Source organism: Cryptomeria japonica, chromosome 10 (genome assembly GCF_030272615.1).
Source record: "Cryptomeria japonica chromosome 10, Sugi_1.0, whole genome shotgun sequence".
NCBI lineage: Eukaryota > Viridiplantae > Streptophyta > Pinopsida > Cupressales > Cupressaceae > Cryptomeria > Cryptomeria japonica.
Genome location: NC_081414.1, coordinates 530,788,760 through 530,809,447, shown reverse-complemented (window position 1 = coordinate 530,809,447; position 20,688 = coordinate 530,788,760). Strand labels below are relative to the sequence as shown.

Sequence of the window (20,688 nt, the reverse complement as noted above, 5' to 3'; positions counted from 1 at the left end):
GCAACAATCTTTGCCTTCTCTTTCTATTCTACTCTAATTGCTATACTATTAATTGACTTATTCACTATTTCTAACTATTCACCTTCTAACTCCTGACTCACTATTCTCTATTAGCTAACCATTAGCCTTTACAAATGAGGAGCCAGGGCTTATATAGTGCCCTCAATACAATTCAATGGCTCAGATCAACTTGAGATCAATGGTCGAGATTTTACAATGAAAACCCTAATTAGGGTTTGTTACAATAACTCAATTCTGGCCAATGAAATAATTGCATTATTTGGACACGTCTTCTCTGGAATATTCGACCAATGGATAACCGGGGTAGGTACATCAAAGTTTGTGCAATCTCCAATGAGTCAGGTACATTGAATCTGGACACGCTGAGGTGGACCAATCCGACTGGAGGAGTGATGACTGGGATGCCACCTTGTCTGACACTTGTAACTTGGTAGATGCTTAATTTGATGATGCTGAGAAGCTAACTTTAATTAACTCTTCTGAAACTGTCTGCTTCTTCAACGAACCCTTGCTTTAACCTCCTTTGTCTTTGATGTGCAGGATGGATGGTGTACCTTTCCTTCAAATGCTGGACTGGAAGAGGTTGTCCCTGATGACGCTGGACCGGAGGAGGCCGTCCTTGTTGATGCTGGACTGGAGAAGGTCGTCCTTGTTGATGCTGGACTGGGGAAGGTCGTCCTTGTCTTGGCTTGATCTTCTTTCATCTGCAAAAACAAATCAAAAGATGATTAAGGACATAATAAATTCATTTCAACATAGTATTTCACACCTTAAATCATCAACAAAAGATATTAAAATGAAGTTAGTTCAAGACTCTTTCCAGGGACAAGCCCTATAAGAATTTCGCCTTGGATCCTCTAGAAGGGTCAGGAGCAAATTTTGCATTCCTGGCTCATTTAGACCTCCTTTCAACATTACCTCACAATTACTTCCTCGCTTGGCCCCAACAAGGTGAAAAAATAGCAGTTTCAAAGGATTTCGCCCTGGACCCTCTGGAAGGGTTAGGAGTGAATTTTGCATTTTTGGACAAATTCCATCATGTCTCTACTCCAAAATGCCTTCCAAGGCAAGCATACACTATCCTTCTCCTCACCAAAGGCTAGGAATCTACAACTTGACCTTCCTCATGGGCAAACTAGGTGATTTTGGGAATTTCGCTCTAGACCCTTTGGAAGGGTTAGGAGCGAAATCCACTCTTTAGCTCAAAATCCTTACCTCTTGGACTTAAAACCTATTGAAACACATGCATATGGCCATCTTTAGGTCCAATTTGTCTTGATCATCGTCTTGGCTTAGCTCGATCTTGAAGGAAAAAGGACATTTTGTGAATTTCGCCCTGGACCCTTTGGAAGGGTCAGGAGTGAAATTCAAGTTTTAAGCTTGATCCTTCATCTTCTTCACTCCAATCTATCTTGCAAGGCTAAATAACATCCTTCCATCCTCAACCATGCCCTAAGAATCAAAGTCTTGGCCACATACAAAGGAAAAATAGTTGATTTGAAGAATTTCGCTCTGGACCCTTTGGAAGGGTCAGGAGCGAAATTCATTCCTAGCTTGTCTTCCCTCACTCAATTCCTTTCTTTTTCACTTTGTCTCCCCTTGACACCCTCAATTGGATCTATCTCTCAACTTGACAACATTTGCTTGATCCCCGGAAGGCCTAAAAGGAATTCGCTCAAAATCATGGCCAGGGACAGGACCTCTCGAGGATTTCGCTCTAGACCGTTTGGAAGGGTCAGGAGCGAAATCCTTGTCTTAGCTCAAAATATGCATTTTTGGTGGCCAAAATCCATTCAAGGGCAATCTTAAAGGCTTATCTTACCTAGGTCTAGGCTTAGCTTGGCACAAATTTTGGAGAAAATGATGGGTTTTAGGATTTTCGCTCTGTACCCTTTGGAAGGGTCAGGAACGAAAATCTTGTTTTAGGCTCACTCCTCCATCATTTCAACTTGAATTCACCTCCAAGACTAAGGCCACATTGCCTCACTCCTATCTAGGCCATAAAAATCAAAATTTTAACTTGTCTTGCAAAGAAAGTAGGTGATCCTAGGATTTTCGCTCTGGACCCTTTGGAAGGGTCAGGGGCGAAATCCTTGGTTTGGGCTAATTTCCATCATTTTTCAACACCAATTAACTTCAAAAGGCAAGAACATGTCTCCTCACACCCATCCAAGCCATGAAAACCTAACGTTTGACTAGACTTGCAAGGAAAATGGGTGGTTTTAAGATTTTCGCTTTGGACCCTTTGGAAGGGTCAGGAGCGAAATTCACTTTTTGGCTCAATTCCTTCAAATTTGATTATCATTGATAAGTCAAAGTCATTCCTAAGGCCTTCTTTGATCCTGATCCACACTAGATTTGGCATGAAACTAAGGGAAAAGATAGGTTTTGCACAATTTCGCCCTGGACCCTCTTGAAGGGTCAGGAGCGAAATTCACTTTTTAGTCCAAAATCATCATTCTTTCAAACCCAATCTTCATTGCAAGGTAAAATCTCATCTCTCTTCGCCCTAGGAACAAGGTTTTAAATTCAAGCAAGGTTAAAAATATAGGCTTGTAAGGAATTTCGCTCTGGACCCTTTGTAAGGGTCAGGAGCGAAATTTCCTTCCTTGGCTAAAACACTCATTCCTCAACTCTTTCAAACGTCCTTAAGGATTTCAATATGCCCATTCTCCCTTTCAACATGCCTTGGACATCAAAATTTGGCCAAATAAGGAAAGAAATGAGGTCTAGGAGGATTTTCGCTTTGGACCCTTTGGAAGGGTCAGGAGCGAAAATCTCATTCTTGGCTTGATCTTTCATCTTATCCACTCCAATCTTCTCTGGAAGGGAACAAAACATCATTCTTCACCCAAGAGACAAGGTTTGTGGTCTAAGCAAGGTCAAAAAATAGGCTTGCAAGGAATTTCGCTCTGGACCCTTTGGAAGGGTCAGGAGCGAAATTCACCTTCTTGGCTAGAATCCTTCATTTTTTCAAAGCTTTCAAACATTTCCAAAGTCCAAACATGTCCACTCTTCCCTTCAAAATGCCTTGCAAATCAAAATTTGGTCAAATAAGGCAAGAAATGAGTCTTAGGTTGATTTTTGCTCTGGACCCTTTGGAAGGGTCAGGAGCGAAAATTACAATTTGGGCTTGATTGTTCATTTTTCAAACTTCAATTTTCTCCCAGAGGCAAATATAGATCGTTTTCCATCTAAGGAGCAAGGTTTCAAGCTAAAACAAGGGAGCAAATGAAGTTTATAGGGAATTTCGCTCTGGACCCTTTGGAAGGGTTAGGAGCGAAATTCTCTTTTAGGCTAAAACCTTGATCTTCCAAAGCATCCCACTCCCTCTCAAGGCAAAAACATACCCATTCATCCTCCATCAAGCCAACGCCTAGCCAAAATAAGGAAGAAAACAAGAGTTTTAAGGATTTTCGCTCTGGACCCTTTGAAAGGGTCAGGAGCAAAAATCATGTTTTGACCTTGATTCTTGATTTTTCAAACTCTAATCTTCCTTGGGAGGCAAACATATATCCTTATTCATGCATCTCCAGCTTGGTCCTGACTCTTGCTAAAGGAAAAATGAGTGTTTTCAAGAATTTCGCTCTGGACCCTTTGGAAGGGTCAGGAGCGAAATTCACATTCTTGGCTAAAATCTTCACCTCATCCACCTTTACTCACCTCCTAAGGTTAGAACATGTCAAGACACCCCCAAACATGCCTAAGGAACTATGAAATTGGTCTTGACAAGTGATAAATTGAGGTGCACAAGGATTTTCGCTCTGGACCCTTTGGAAGGGTCAGGAGCGAAAATCATGTTTTTGGCCAGCTTCTCACTTAGATTCACTTCATTCTCCACCAAACTTGATCAAATCAACTTCATTCTTTCACTATCAAGATATTCCATCACCCAACTGGGTCCAGGCAAGGTCAGACTAGGTTTTAAGGCCAAAGGAAGGCAAAAGGGAAGATTTCGCTCTGGACCCTTTGGAAGGGTCAGGAGCGAAATCCTCATTTGAGGCTAGCTTTCATCATCTTGAGGTCCAAAAATTCCTCTTCAAGGCAAATATGTATCAAAATTTACCAAACCATGCCTTAGAAGCTCCTAACTTGGTCAAGCTAAGAAGCAAAATAGAGGAAATATGCATTTCGCTTTGGACCCTCTGGAAGGGTCAGGAGCGAAATTCACCTTTTGAGCCAATTCCTCACATACTTTCTCCTCATACCTTGGACAAACTTCATTAGGCCTCCTTTCCTCATGATCATGCAAATTTCTCCTTTAGATTGACATATAGCTCCAGTTTTTGTGGAAAATAGGGTTTTACATGAATTTCGCTTTGGACCCTTTGGATGGGTCAGGAGCGAAATTCCCATTCTAGGCTCAATTCACCCTCAAACTGGCTTGACTTTGTCCTAGGCTAAATCTTGGATTCATTCCTTCCATATCTTAGCCGAATTAGCTCAACCACTCACTGACTTTCAAAAGATAGAATTCCCTCATCACGATTCAATGACCTCCTGACACCATCAGCAACAAGAGCAGAAACTAAGCTCAAGGGAGACTTTGAAAGAAATCCAAATTTTGGAGCATCGCGGACTCACCTTGACTTAAGCAAAGCCTGCTATCCAGTGATCCCCTTGGCGACACTCATCCTGCAAAGGCTAACAGACAAAACCCTAAAAGACCTAGAAAACAAACCCTAGAAGGCAAAAAGTAGGGGTCCCCATTTGCAATGGGGCGATGTGTGAATACGTCACAACAGGTGCCATGTTCAAATTGTGTACCAAAGCTATTGTAAGTATTGCCAGATTTCTTTATGAGTTCTATTGAAGGTATTTTTAGTCATTATTAGAATCATCTTTGGGTTCCGTTAGTAATGTAGCAAACTTTAAATTACCTTCAATGTTGAGTAAAAGTGTCGTTTTAGTAGGAGTTTTTATGATTTAAATTAGTGTTAAAATATGAATTATAAAAATAATGACTCATATATGTTAGAAATTATTGAACATACAACTTATTCTGTGAAATGTGATAACATTAACTTGTTTCAGGGGAGATCAGATGCTCTTTCTTAATATTCAGAGTTTAAACTATTAGATATTAATCATTGTAACAAAATTTATTCCCTTAAATATCTTTAATAGTGCTGCCTCCAAATTGTAGCTATCAAGTCGGTATCATAATAGTAAACTTTATTTCTCTCCTGGTATTAGAAGGGGTATATGGCTTTCTTATGTTTTGGAACATCATTGCTTTAAGATGCATTTTTAGGATATCTCTAATAAGATGTGCCTCTTTGATGCTGTCACAAAACTCCCATTGCTTTGTGGATTTGACATATCTTGGGCAAGCTTTATACATATGAACTGGGCATATACAGAGAGGTTGTCTATCTAGCTCAGTGTATAGCTGGTTGCAAATGGAGATTATCCAATTGCATCGGCCAAGATGAGTTTGCTGCTGCAGCTCTACACTGGGAGAGAGTACTCAGAAATTGTTAATGTTGGTGAGACTAGTCTGCTTCTCCGGTCTACTCTATTTGCAGTATTCATTAAATTCCCCTCGCCTTCTTTCAGAAGGGGTGTGACTAATAAAGTAAGCATGTTATATTCATTTTACCGGATTTGTTGTCTACAACCACTCACCACTAAGATGGCTTTTTATGTTGTACATTTCTGTCATATTGCTGATGATTGTCATCTCTGCTGGCTATATTTAGTGCTTTTGGGCTTGTGGTGTGAGGATTAATTAGGTAGATGAGGGTTTTCTTTCACCATTTGTAGTTTGAGACTCACAACCATATTCCCTAAGGGTATCAGGGCTGTTCCATTTGTATTTTCAAGGAGATGCAAAACATGGCATTATTTTTAAATGGATGCAGTCATTTGCAACTATAACAATATTCAGGATTGGATCTTGTATTTACAAATGTTGGATTTTTGTGTGTAAGCAGTGTCTATGATATATTATACAGCATGCATGACATATGTATTAACAATCCCAAAATAAATTTCCAGGCAATACCTGCTGCAGAGGGATTTCAGTTATTTGCAACTATAACAAAATTTCAAACTGGATCCAGGCATGCAATATCAGGTCTGTATTGCACACAAGAGACATTGTAATCTATTCAAAGATCCTGGATCTGGTTCTGAGTTGTCAACTAAAATTGTGCCTAGATTTTTGGATATATCATAAATGCTTTATTAAGTTATTTGCAAGTTATCCTAGAATTGTCTTCTTGTTATTTGTAATTATTGTGATTATATGAACTGATTTGCTTGTTCATTGGTACTCTATTTATTTTTTGAAATGTCAATAACGCTTAAATTTTTGTTTTTTTGCTCTTTTTTTTCTTGGTCGAAAGGTAAAGAAACATTTAGCAATTTGTGGAGAAAGGTTGTGATCGATGTTGCAAGCAATGAGGATTTGATCCAAATTGTAAAAGTGAACTTTCCGGTTTTAGGACATGTTGCTCCTAAATTGATAGGTCTGGTGTCTGCAGTTGTTTTGCTCTTTCTATACATAGTAATTTTACTGCTAGAGTGATTAGATTTTTAAATGATTATAGTTTCTAATGCTATCTGTAATATTATAATGAGCTGTCTGCTATTTGAAGTAAAATTAATGTTAATCTTGAATTATGTATCCTAACAATGAATGCCATTACAATTCACAGACACCCTAGAAATGGTGAATATGGTTAAAACAGCAACCACCTCAAGTTTCAAGTTTGGTGGTTTTGCTTCAGTCTATGCTGGGAATCGGTTCTCAACAAGGTACTATGAAATTGCTTCAATATCAATTCACAAAATTTGGAAAGATTGATGATTTATGTAGCTGCTTATTTTTTAAAATTAATTTATTAATTTTTAATTCACTATCTGACTGACAGGGATCTCATGAAATTGTGCAAACGAATCACAGATTTAGATTTGGATTTTGATAGGGATGTTTTGTCATGCCGTACGCGTGAGCATATCTTTAATGAGGTCATCAATCAATTTCATTCAGTGTTCTCTGCCTTTTTTGGCTACTTAGATTGTCATTATTATTATCTTATTGAGTGCTTGATATGCTGTCTTCTCTTGTGCAGGCAGTGGATATTTTTGCTGCTTCGGTAGCTTGCAAGGAAAGCAGGCATATTTTAATGAAAAGAATTGCAGAACTTTGGAATATATCTCATTCACAAGCAGAATATCTGGACCAACTAAACAAACCTCAGATTCAGGTTTTGTGTACTTCATGACATATGGTATAGCCTTTATACACCATTATAACATTTCATTATTGCACATTAATTGCTCACTGTTTTTGGCAAATGTGTAACAGCTTCTAAAATCTATGCTTCAAGTTGGACGTGTTTCTTTAGTTCGGCGGCAGGTTGGCTCTCACAAATGTAATGTTTGGTATGTGAATTGTTTTATACATTTCAAGTACTTGATAATTATTTGTGTGCATTCAGAGTAAAACAACTCAGGAACGTGCTTTTGCAAATACTGGGAATGCATTGCGTGTCTTGGAGCGCATAGCATGCGCTGTGAAGCATAACGAGCCTGTTCTTCTAGTTGGTGAGACTGGTACTGGGAAAACTACTCTTGTGCAACATTTAGCTACAAAGCTCAATGTGCCTCTGACAGTTTTGGTATGTTCATCGAGACTTTTTGATCTTCATCTATGTATCTATGCAACGTGAGTTGGAGAGAGGAACTGTTGACACTTCTTTTTTTCTGGCAGAACCTAAGTCAACAGAGTGACAGCACAGACTTTTTGGGTGGATTTAAACCAATAGAAGCTCAATTGATATGCATTCCTCTCATGGATGTCTTCAATCGTTTATTCTATTCAACCTTTTCTTCGGAGGTGGATATTGAGGAATTTTGCCGCTTCTTCTAATAGTAGGATATAGGTAGAATTTTGGATATATTCTTATTTAAGGGTTTTACTTATTTTTTCTTTTGAATTTAACCTGGTTGCAGCAAAATATGCAATTTCTTGGTAGAATTCAGCAATTTGTGGAGAAAAAAAAATGGGATCAGTTGCTAAAAGCATTCCAGATAGCAGTTGATAAAGTAGCAAAACTTGTGGAGTCAGAATCATCTCAATATGTTGGACTGCAACCCACAGTTGGTAATGGTGGAGAAAAGAATACACGAAAAAGGAAGAAGTCAATTGACAGGGAAGTTCTGGAAAAATGGCGTGAGTTTTCTTTTATTCTTCATAGAGCCCAAAGACAAATTGAAGCTTCAAAAAGCTCTTTTGCATTTTCATTTGTGGAAGGAGAATTGGTAAAGGCCATGAGAAATGGTCATTGGATTTTATTAGATGAAGTAAATTTAGCATCTCCTGAGACACTTCAGAGGCTTAGTGGCGTGTTGGAAGGAGACAAAAGTTCTCTTTGCCTGACTGAAAAGGGAGATGTTAAGTATGTTACTCGCCATCCAGACTTTCGAATATTTGCTTGCATGAATCCAGCAACAGATGTTGGCAAGCGTGATTTGCCATTTTCCATAAAAAAAAGGTTTACTGAATTCTTTGTTGATGAGTTGCTAAATGCAGAAGATTTGAGTCTTTTTGTTAATCAGTATCTTGAGGGTATGCTGCCATCTCTTCCTGTTGATGATATTGTCAAGTTTTATAAAGAAGCCAGAAGAGAATCAGAGTCAAGACTGCTTGATGGAGCAAATCAGAAGCCTCAATACAGCTTGCGGTCTCTGGCACGTGCTTTAGAATATGCAAGGGCAGCAACCCCAATGTATGGTTTTCAAAGGGCTCTCTATGATGGAATATGCATGTTGTTTCTGACTATGCTAGATCAATCAAGCTCAGACCTAATGGAAATAATTATTGCTTCAGTGCTTCTTAAGGAATCTGGAGCTATGACAATAAAGGCTTTAAATTCATTACTTAGGGCTCCTCCTTGTCCAAGTTCTGATCATGTACAGTTTGAAGAGTACTGGATTGAAAGAGGAACATCTCAAGTGTCTAAGGCATCTACTGAATTTTGCAAACGATATGTTTTGACAAAGACTATAAAGCAACATCTAAAGAACCTTGCAAGAGCTGTTTTTATTCGTAAATATCCCATTCTTTTACAAGGACCAACCTCTAGTGGCAAAACAAGTTTGATTGAATATCTTGCAACTGTCACCGGTCACCGATTTGTTCGCATTAACAATCATGAGCATACAGACTTGCAAGAATACCTTGGTAGATATGTTACAGATTCTTCTGGTAAGCTAGTTTTTCAAGAAGGAATATTAGTTGAGGCAGTACAGAAGGGATATTGGATTGTTCTAGATGAGCTTAACCTGGCACCTTCAGATGTATTGGAAGCTTTGAATCGTCTGCTGGATGACAACAGAGAACTTTTTGTACCAGAACTTCAGATGACATTTAAACCTCATCCCCATTTTATGTTATTTGCAACTCAGAACCCCCCTGGAACATATGGTGGTCGTAAAGTCCTCTCTCGTGCTTTTCGCAATCGTTTCTTGGAACTCCATGTGGATGATATACCGGCAGAGGAATTGTGCATGATACTTGAAAAACGTTGCGAAGTTCCTCCAAGCTATGCAAGCAAAATGGTTGAAGTTTTGAAAGATTTACAAAGGCATAGGCAAAGTAGCAATGTCTTTGCTGGGAAGCATGGATTCATAACTCCTCGTGATTTATTTAGGTGGGCAGATCGGTTCAGGAGGTGTGGAAAGTCTTACGAAGATTTAGCAATGGATGGCTATATGTTGCTTGCTGAAAGACTGAGAGATGTGAATGAAAAGGCTGTGGTTCAAAGAATATTAGAGAAGCATCTCCGTGTGAAGATTGACATTGGGAAATTATACTCAGAGGTGTGTTACTGATATACAATTCTAAATCTGATGCTAAATTTTAAATCATTTTCCTTAATTTTTTATTGAATGGTAGCTGCTTTACACAGGTTCTTGATGTGTATATGCACTAAAATAGAATCGGTATATTAAGTGAAGATTATATTGTGTCTGGCCAGTTGATTGTCTGTTTACAGGGATTGTATTTCCTAGTATTTTTGGTTGGATGACATTCTTTTCTGGTTTGTTAAAGGTTCCTAGGGTTAAGGGACCCCCTAGAACTGGAGAAAAATGTTTGTGAGATGCTAACTCCTTTTTAGTGTGAAGGGGAAAATAAAAATGAGATGAGTTTCAAAAAGCAAATTCAAACATCTACTTTTCTGCCCAGAGGGCAATCTTCTCTGATCAGCTCCAAGAATATATTATCTGCTAGAAAGGTAGAAAAAATAACAGCTAGTGGCATTCATCATTTATCCATCACGTTTATTTTTCTTTATTTCGTTCAATTACAAAAAGGTGCTACTGAGTGTACATAGAGACAAAATTTTATGTACTTAAATCAATCTTTTTCTTGATCCAATGCTTTGCTATTTTCAATGGAGAGAAAGCTGTTCCTTTTTGGCAGTCTTAAGAAATCAGCTTTATTTCCATGGGGGGGAAAGTAGGAGCATAAACCATCTTGCTCAACTTTTGCACCATTGATTGGATGTTAGATCTACCATTGCATTTCCTCTTCACCTCATAGGTTAGTGCGTGATCTCAAAATTCTTTGTTTCCATCTTAATTGTCTGAATGACATTGTCTTTTTGCCAGTCATTGTACTGCCCCTTTTTACTAAAATTATCATAAAAGATAATTCAGGCTGCCCATCACTTCATCTTTCCAGATCCCTCCCGCTCATTTGTAATGTCCCCTACCTGATCTATTTCAATATATTAAAATTGACTGATATTCTTCAATTAGTTATTATCAAGTGCTTATCTATTTTCCTCATTAGATGATTAATTTCATTATTCATAGTTCTTAGTATAGATATCAGACCTTGCTACTACTTAAGTTTTAAGGGAGAAGGGTTTACGTATGTTACCAAAGCGCTTAGAGACCAACTACAATAGGTTCCCTCAAAGTTTAGAGATCCAAGCCCTTACCTATCTTGGGTCTATACCCTCAAGGCCTATGGGTCGCTGATCCCCACCCTATCTTGGGACTCAACCTATTGCTTGGATTTAGACTGCCCCTCTTTGGAACATCTCATTCCCATCTTCTTAAATACGCACAGTAATAACATGATTTAGACTATAAGTATAAATATTTCTTATGTATTATGAATATATTTATGAAATTACGCATGACTGTCATACATATTGCAGTCCATATTAATATTACTATCAATTCCACATAAGAACATTATTGGGCTTCATATATTAAGCATACTTATTAAACACATCCCATGCATACCACCAAGAACAAGGATGTTACTGCCTGGAACTTAATAACAGTTCTGATCTGATCCATGGTGATGTTACTGGATGCTTTGATTCCTTTTTCTTTATATCTCTCAATGTGAGGGAGAGGTCATACCTCTTCATCTTGTATGTGCTTTGGCAAGAGACACACCCTTTCACCATTAACACCCTTTGAAAGTGTGCAACTCTTCATTATTTCTGCCCTTTGAAAGGGACCCAACCTTTCACAATCAGACCTGCACTTCTTATTTAAATCAGAACTGCACTTCTGATTTCCAAGATATCGCCCTCCCAAATGAGGTTCTCTTCTCCCTTTTATATCTTATTGTTGAGGGAGTCACAACTTTTCCTTCCATATCTTTTAACCATTCATTAACTTAATTAAATTAAAATGGTTGGTCTTGTCATCCAGATAGCGTTTAAAATTTCATTCTGAAACTTCCTTGGGCACACCTATATCCATGTTTTGCACCATCACATCATCTTTCTAGTCCCTCCTGCTAATCCTGGATTTCCTGCATCAAAATTGAGCTTGACCCATTTGCAAGGAGGTTTCTGCCACACAGCCTGAGGTTATCGGTCATCTGGTCAGCTTTCATCTTGTTAAAATTTCCTCATCTTCTTCAAATGTATCATCTGATCCGGGCTTCCAGTTATCGACCAATTTTGATATTGAAGGTTCTATATTCCCTCATCTTTATATTTTTCTTCTCGTTAATTTTTTTTGAGTTTCTTTCAAACCATAGATTCAAATTAAAATGGCTAGACTTGTCACCCAGATAGCATTTAAAATTTCATTCTAAAGCTTCCTTGGGCACACCTATATCCACTTTTTGCTTGCAAGCCAGCCCATCTTACTTCCATTTAATTGAAGAATCTTCCCCAAATCACCCATGCCATCTTATAATGCAGAAATGGACGATCCCCTAAAATTGAATGATTTCTAAACTGATGTAATTGACTTACACTTACGATTGCTGTATAATTCTCAGAGGTTGCAAATTTTCGTTAGTTGAGATTTTAGCTTGGAGTTTGGTAATCTCAGTTGTTTGGTGAGATGGCTAGCAACCACTTATTTTCTATATAGGTGTAAGGCATTTTTGTTGGTTAGATATTGCTCTGCTTCTTGTCTGCATTGCATTTTTCTGTGCAGTAGACATGCATCCTATCCTATTGCTTCTTTAACATATTGTGGCTGTTGTAATAGCTAAGTCCCCTTAATGTTCAAAGTCATTCTTTGGATATAAGCTTTCTTGTCAAAATTAAGTAAAGTGCAAATTTTTTTTTTCTTTTTGTTGTTGGCTTTCCTAATAGCAATTTATCATCTCATCTTTTCTGCAGGAAGTTTATGGCATCACTGACATTGTATGCCTTCAATATTTTAGAGTTGAGTTTAATTTAGTGATGTTATTTTATGACTGATTTTATATAACATTCTATGTTACACCTTCTTCAGGATTCTACAGGATGGCAGGAGATTGTAAACCTGTCTATGTCATGTAACACTTTGGAAGCTCTTGGCAAGTAAGTCCAAATTTTCTACTATTGATTTTGCTAACATTAAGTTATATTCTAATCTTCTCTTACTGTTATTATAATAATTTATTTTGGCTTGACAATGATCTTTGCAGAGTTGTGTGGACCAAAAGCCTGAGAAGATTATTCTATCTTGTGAAGCGTTGCTATGAGCAGCGTGAGCCTGTGCTTCTTGTTGGTGAAACTGGTTGTGGGAAAACAACTGTTTGTCAACTACTGAGCCTTGTTTTGAAATGTTACTTGCACATATTAAACTGTCATCAGCACACTGAGTCATCAGACTTTCTTGGGGTAGGCGACATACACTGACTCATTAGACTTTAATTTTCTTATACAGTGGATTTTTAAACTAAGTTGTATATATTAGTGTATTCTGCTTCTGGCCTTAAATATGTATTCAAAATATGTAATGTCCCCTACTTGATCTATTTCAATATACTAAAATTGATTGATATTCTTCAATAAATTATTAACAAGTTCTTATTTATTTTCCTCATTAGATGATTAATTTCATGATTCATTGTTTCTAATATAGATATCAGACCCTGCTACTACTTCAGTTTAAGGGAGAAGGGTTTATGTATGTTACCAAAGCGCTTAGAGACCAAATACAATAGGTTCCCTCAAAGTTTTGCAGAGCCAAGCCCTTACCTATCTTGGGTCCATACCCTCAAGGCTTATGGGTCGCTGATCCCCACCCTATCATGGGACTTAACCTATTGCTTGGATTTAGATTGCCCCTCTTTGGAACATCTCATTCCCATCTTCTTAAATACTGACAGTAATAACATGATTTAGACTATAAGTATACTAATTTCTTATGTATTATGAATATATATATGAAATTAAGTATGACTGTCATACATATTGCAGTTCATATTAATATTACCATTAATTCTGCATGAAAACATTATCAGGTTTCATATATTAAGCATACATTCTCAGCTCATCCCCATGCATACCACCAAGAACAAAGATGTTACTGCCTGTAACTTAATAACAGTTCTGATCTTATCAATCCATGGTGATGCTATTGGATGCTTTGATTCCTTTCCTATAAATCTCTCGATGTGAGGGAGAGGTCACACCTCTTCATCATGCATGCCCTTTGGCAAGAGACACACCCTTTCACCATTAGCACCTTTTGAAAGAGTGCAACTCTTCATTATTTCTGCCCTTTGGAAGGGACATAACCTTTTATAATCAGATCTGCACTTCTCATTTTTCAAATTCTTCCCCCCCCTCAAATGAGTTTCTCCTCCCTTTTATATCTCACGTTTGAGGAAGTCACAACTTATCATTTCATGCCTTTTGACCTTTCATTAACTTTAATCAAATTTTAATTATATTTAATTATATTCTTTTATATTTTAATTTTAATTTTTGTATTTATTCTTTTGTATTTTAATTTTATTATTATTTATTATTAAATTATATTTCAAAGTAGGGACATTACAAAATAGGTCTTTGATTAAAACTTGTTTGTGATTTGCAATATTATCACACCTTTGCATTTTGCAGGGTTTTCGACCAGTACGTGAACGAAATAATATTGCAGGCAGGTTTCAAGAAAAAATGTGGACGATCAACGCATCAAAAGTGTTTAATCAGTTCCATGAATGCAAAGTATGTGTTTGTCCTCTATATACTGGAGTCTATTTGTAAGATAATTGAAATTTAGGAGGTACCAAAAAAGGCACCCAGGTAGCTGAATATCTGTTAATTTGGCCCACTCTTTCTCGTTTGCTGCAGACCTTGTCTTCTAATGTTGAGGATGCTAGTATCACTTTGGATACTGTCAGACATGTGTTGGATAGCATTAAATCAAGTGTTTTATCGGAAGATAATGGTAAGGGATCAAAGCTTTATGATACAACAAAAGATGAAATAGATACTCTTGAATACACCATACAAGAACTGGTTCAGCTGCATAAAGATTGGCAATCTTTATTTCTGTGGCATGATGGCCCCCTTGTGCAAGCAATGAAGAGTGGGCATTTCTTCTTGGTTGATGAAATTTCTCTTGCTGATGACAGTGTTCTTGAAAGGTTGAATAGTGTTCTTGAACCTAGTCGACTCTTGGTAAGCTATAGTTCAGTTCTTCCTTTTTAATCTCAAAGAAACTGCAAAATTAATCATATCGTTGTTGTTGAAAATGGAAAGCACTAAACCACAGATTATTACATGATGAAGAACAAAAATGTCAATATCAAAACTATATGATGCATTCACGATAATTACGTTGTTTGTATAATGACTTAAAGAGCCTATCAACTTCTCTTGTGCAACAACCACTCAACTACCGTATTCAATCTTGATACAGGAAATTCCCACAACTAACATCTAAGTTCTAACTTCAGATTATTTATTTAAGATGTACATTGTTGTGTACTTGTTCATTTCTGCAATTTAAATTCTCAATGATTTGTGTGATTAATTTAATGTTTTTCAAGTATGAGAGAAATAGTCATTGTGATTGATATTTTCAATATGGTATGAGAGCCTAGGTTTTATAAACCAGAAGGGTAGGAAGAAATTGCTGGCATGGTTTGTATAAAAAATTTCTAGCTTCTATTTGAAAATCGTGTAGGGCTTTTGAGGATCATGTAGGATTTTGGTGAAGAATCACGTAGGTAAAATTTGCAGCCATAAGAGATTATAAATGATGTTTTTTCAAAGAGGTTTTTGCACAAAATTCTTTTTTTGAAGAAGTCGCAGCCAGTCTATTGATAGTTCATGGCTAGGTTTTCATGAAAGTGGCCACTAGTGTTTCTATTGCAGATTTTTTCGTCTGTTCTAGTGCCTAGGGTTTGCTAGGACAACAAATAGTGGCTAGGGCACTATTACCTAGGGTTTCTAAACAATACACCTAAAGTTTTTAAACCAGCAAGTTTTGCAAACTTTAGCTTGGTTTACCAGCGTAAACAAGGCTTTTGAAAAGAGGTAATTTTTAATTTTTTTGAGATTATTTTTTTTAATTTTTAGATTTTAGAGTTTTTCTATTAGAAAAATGTTTTTATGGCATTGCCTAGTCTTTGTTCAAGGATAGGTTGAATGCCGTGTTATATTTTCTCTCTTGGAAAGTTATGATAACTTTGTTACTTGGGGAAAGTGATCTTTGGGAAATCACCAAGGATCAAGTTACTCTACCAACATATCCCCAAGATTTGGCAGTTCACAAAAACAACGAATTTAAAACCAAGTGGATGATCTTGGGTGTTAGTGAAGGATCTTTTAATTCCTTACTTGTCAGAGAACAAAACAACCAAAGAGATGTTTGATATTCTGATTAGTCTTTTCCAAAGTGAAAACATTGCCAGGAAAATGATGTTGAGAAACAAACTTAGATCCATAGAGATGTTTAGTGTGGATATTTCTACCAGTTCTTGATGAAGGTCACTCGGATTTATGACTAGCTTCAAGCAATTGGGGAAATGGTGGAAGATGCATAGCTATTGAATTTAGCTTTAAATCGATTCTCATCTTCATGGCATTTGTGCCAGGGAAAAGCTTTTTTCTTTTGAGATACTATGGGATGATATCATCCAGGAGGAAACTTGGATGTAGTCAAAAGCTAGAAGGGTGGTGTTGATGTGTATTTTGTAAACAGCCAAACACAGAATAAAATACCCAAATGGTACCTTATCCTCTCTTGAATAAAGCCTCTGAATGCTGAAGATATCGCGGAAAAAGGATCAATCAGGATGGCTTCAAGGTTCTTCGTTGTAGGATCTCTATGTGTGGATAAGCACCTGTGGTCGTTGTGTATGCTGTTTCTTCAAGGGGCCTTACGTACTTTCTGAGAAAGCTTGTCCATGTTACTCTCTTTTGACTGCAGGAACAGGATTTTCCTAATACTAACAGATTCTCAAAAAATAGCAAAAGATAAGGGTTTCAAGGGATGAATGCTAATCTAATCCTAAGAATGACTCAATGTAGGCTAGACTTGGTAAGATTCTACCAATTTCAGTATTGCCAAGAAATTACAACTCTACTGGAATTGATGCAATCTTCTAAGGTGATTCAGTGATTTTCAAATCATCAAGGATATAGATACTATCATAGAGATACATATCAATATTTCAACAATGATTGAATTTTCAAGCAATCTTAATATCTCCAGTTGACCACACAAGGCGTCCTTACAATCAGCAAGAAGCTAGTGGTTTGGAACATGAATCTCACCAAAGATCAGGCACAACACTTAGTCCTTCAAACTTAAACTTAAATACTACTTCGACTAAGAATGATTCAAGAAGATAAACAATCATGAAGATAGCCACAAGTATTGCAATAAAACACCATAACTTCAATATTTTATTGATCTCAAAGCCAATTAGACAACAATTGTTCAAAATTCTTTCTTCACTACTCAATCTTGCTACACAATAACTTTCTTCTCTCTAAGCTCTCTCTCTTCTCTAACTTCTAATACTCTCTATTCTCTATTAGCCTTTACAAAATGAAGAGCCGGGGCTTATATAGTGCCCTTAATACAATTCAATGGCTAAGATCAATTTGAGATCAATGGCCAAGATTCTACAATGAAAACCCTAATTAGGGTTTGTTACAACAAACTTAATTTTGACCAATGAAATAATTGTATTAATTGGACACATGTCTTCTCTAGAATATTCGACCAATGGATAGTTGGGGTAGGTACATCGAAGTTTGTGCCACCTTTAATGAGTCAGGTACATTGAATCTGGACATGCTGAGGTGGACCAATCCGACTGGAGGAGTGATGACAAGGATGCCACCTTGTCTAACACTTGGTTGATGCTCAATTTGGTGATGCTTTCCTTCAAATGCTGGATTGGAGGATAGATGGAGAAGGTCGCCCTTAATGATGCTGGACTGGAAGAGGTTATTCCTGATGATGCTTGACCGAAGAAGGCCGTCCTTGTCGATGCTAGACGGGAGGAGGTCGTCCTTGTCCTTGTCCTAACTTGATCTTCTTTGATGAGGGTCCGCCAAGTAATTGATCCTCCGACTCCGGGGCCGCCATTTGATGCCTACACAAAAGATTAAAGTTCGTCTTTGAGCATCAAACCTTAAAGCATAGAATTCAAGACCTTTCAAGGGTATAACTTAAGATATTAATTTGAAAAAGACATGATAAATCAAGAATTATGCATTTTCAAATTAATTATGAATGGAAATTGGATTTTCAAGACTTAGATTTTACAAAATTGCTATGAAATCACAATAAGTCTTGAATAAGAACCTCAAAAAATTCTTCATACCTTCTCCTTTGAAAGCCTAACTATACAACCTTGGAAAATGATAAAAGAAGACCGGATTTTGCTGGACAAGGGTTGTATTGTGGTCTCCCTTTGGACGAATTATGCTTCCATTAGCCTCCAAAAGAGATTCTCCTTCTTTAGCCTCCAACACTTAGCAAAATTTCGCCTCCACTCTGCTGGATTTCGCCCCTCAAATTGCTCCTCAATTTCGCACTTGGAAGGGATGAATGAATGATTTGCATTTGTCCACAATACACCTCCCTTATATAGGGTGCTCACCCTAATTCTTGTTGAGGCCGACTTGACAAAAGGGAAATAAAATGAAATAAAACCCCCTTTTGAAGGATGGCCGACTTGGCAAATAAATGCAAATAACAAATATTGAGCGCTCAACTTAATTTTTTCACTTTCAAGATTAATTTTAATGCCTCCAAGGTGGATTTTTTAATTATTTCAAGGCCTAAAAATTAATTTATTAAATTGCCAAAGCCTTAATAAATGCGAATTTAATTTATCCTCCCAAATGTCTTAATTTGGCAAATTTGGCGAAATTTGGGAATGCTTAGTGAAGTTTCTTCAAGATTTCGCCCTGGACCCTTTGGAAGGGTCAGGAGCGATTTTTCCAATTTAGGCCAAAATTCACCTTAGCTTGATCATTGAACTTCTTCAAGGCGATCTCCAGGGTCCATTTCCTTCCATCACTGGGTTAGCTCATCAAAACTTGAAGGAAAAAATTGCATTTTAGGGAATTTCACCCTAGGCCCTTTGGAAGGGTCAGGTGCGAAATTCTCTCTTGAGCTCAAAATTCTCATTTTTCAAAGTTCACAACCTCACCAAGGCATTCCAAATAGCATTTTTCACCAAGGTCCAGGCTTAGTCTCATTCAAAACTTGGAGAAAAAGGTGGATTTACGGTTTTTCGCCCTGGACCCTCTGGAAGGGTCAGGAGCGACTTTTCAAATTAGGCCTTGAATATCCCATTTTTGCAAGTCCAAAACTTCACCTAGGCATTCTAAATGGCATCCTTTAGTGGAGTTTGGGTTTGATTTCACTTGAATTTTGGAAGATAAGTGCATTTAGGGTTTTTCCGCCCTGGACCCTCAGCAAGGGTCAGGAGCGATTTTTCTTTCCTAGCCCAGGATCATCAAGTTTTGGAAGCAGATCTTTACTCATCATGGTTTTAAAGGCCACTTTTACCCCAATGCATCTTTGCCTTAGCAAAAACTCAAAGGAAATAGGTGGATTTTGCAATTTTCGCCTTGGGCCTACTGAGAGGGTCAGGAGCGAATTTGAGTTTTTTGAGCAAATTCTTTCATTCTTTTAGCTCCAAATTATTTCTAAGGCATAACACACATGTCTTTCTCCCATCCAAGTCATAAAAACCAAAATCCAATCTTGAAATGCAAGGAAAATAGGAGGATTTGGAAATTTCGCCCTGGACCTCTTGAGAGGGGCAGGAGCGAATTTCCCTTTGGGCATCAAAATTTGCATCTTTAGCCATCCAACCCAACTTCAAGGCAATTCAAATGTCATTTCACACCCATGTCTAAGCTTGGCCTTGCTCAAATTTTGGAGGAAAAGATAGGTTTTAGGATTTTCGCCCTGGACCCTCAGCAAGGGTCAGGAGCGAATTTTGCAATCTAGACTCAAAATGTTTCATTTTTCACCTTGAAACCTCTTTGACATTCCAATTCAACCAAGACTAAGCAAAAAAAAAAAATCTCCCACAAGATTTTCGCCCTGGACCCTCAGCAAGGGTCAGGAGCGAATTTTAAGTTTTCAACAAAATCCTTCACTTTTTCAAATTGACACTTTCTCAGGTGAGTAAAGGGAGGTGTCTTTATTTCACTCATGCTTTAAGACTTGTTCTTTTTCACTACAAAATAAGGGAAATTCAAAATTTTGCCCTGGGCCTTCAGCAAGGGTCAGGAGCGAATTTACCTTTGTTGCCCAAAATTCACCATTTTTCATGCTTTCAAACCTCCAAATGCATCAAGTGACATCCAATCTTCCTTCCAGGAGACCTTGCACATAAAAATTTAGCCAAAATTAGTGACAAATAAGCTCAAATAAGATTTTCGCTCTGGACCCTCTGGAGGGGTCAGGAGCAAAATCTTCATCCCAGGCTAAACTGCTCAATGTTCAAGTTTCAAACCACTTCACAAGGCAAAATTAGATGGTTTTCCAAGTTAGCAACAAGTTTTCAAGCTCAAACAAGGTGGCAAATGAAGTTTATAATGAATTTCGCTCTGGACCCTCTGGAAGGGTCAGGAGTGAAATTCCTCTTCCAGGCTAGAATCCATCATTCTTTCAAAGTTTTCAAACATTTCCAAAACATGTCCACTTTTCCCTTCAAAATGCCTTGCAAATCAAAATTTGGTCAAATAAGGCAAGAAATGAATCCTAGGTTGATTTTCGCCCTGGACCCTCTGGAAGGGTCAGTAGCAAAATTCGCTTTGGACCCTCTGGAAGGGTCAGTAGCAAAATTCGCTTTGGACCCTCTTGAAGGGTCAGGAGCGAAATTTGACTTTTTGAACTCTCCGTCAGGATCATTTTATGGAATATAACATTTAAGTATAAGAAAGACATTTCCTTCTTCTTTCTTATACT

General features: G+C 37.6%; 1 protein-coding gene across 3 annotated transcripts in view; it reads left to right on the top strand.

The window, feature by feature from the left end:
* Positions 1 to 20,688, top strand: part of LOC131060795 (midasin) — a 198,644-nt gene that overhangs the window by 61,878 nt on the left and 116,078 nt on the right. For all 3 annotated transcript variants that reach the window (XM_057994197.2, XM_057994198.2, XM_057994195.2), the window contains exons 9-21: positions 6,022 to 6,100; positions 6,372 to 6,494; positions 6,684 to 6,783; positions 6,900 to 6,996; positions 7,101 to 7,235; positions 7,337 to 7,387; positions 7,470 to 7,649; positions 7,742 to 7,867; positions 7,984 to 9,852; positions 12,754 to 12,821; positions 12,929 to 13,124; positions 14,355 to 14,459; positions 14,586 to 14,915. In XM_057994197.2, the coding sequence (XP_057850180.2) occupies positions 6,022 to 6,100; positions 6,372 to 6,494; positions 6,684 to 6,783; positions 6,900 to 6,996; positions 7,101 to 7,235; positions 7,337 to 7,387; positions 7,470 to 7,649; positions 7,742 to 7,867; positions 7,984 to 9,852; positions 12,754 to 12,821; positions 12,929 to 13,124; positions 14,355 to 14,459; positions 14,586 to 14,915 (3,459 nt within the window). The remainder of the gene's footprint in view (positions 1 to 6,021; positions 6,101 to 6,371; positions 6,495 to 6,683; positions 6,784 to 6,899; positions 6,997 to 7,100; positions 7,236 to 7,336; positions 7,388 to 7,469; positions 7,650 to 7,741; positions 7,868 to 7,983; positions 9,853 to 12,753; positions 12,822 to 12,928; positions 13,125 to 14,354; positions 14,460 to 14,585; positions 14,916 to 20,688) is intronic.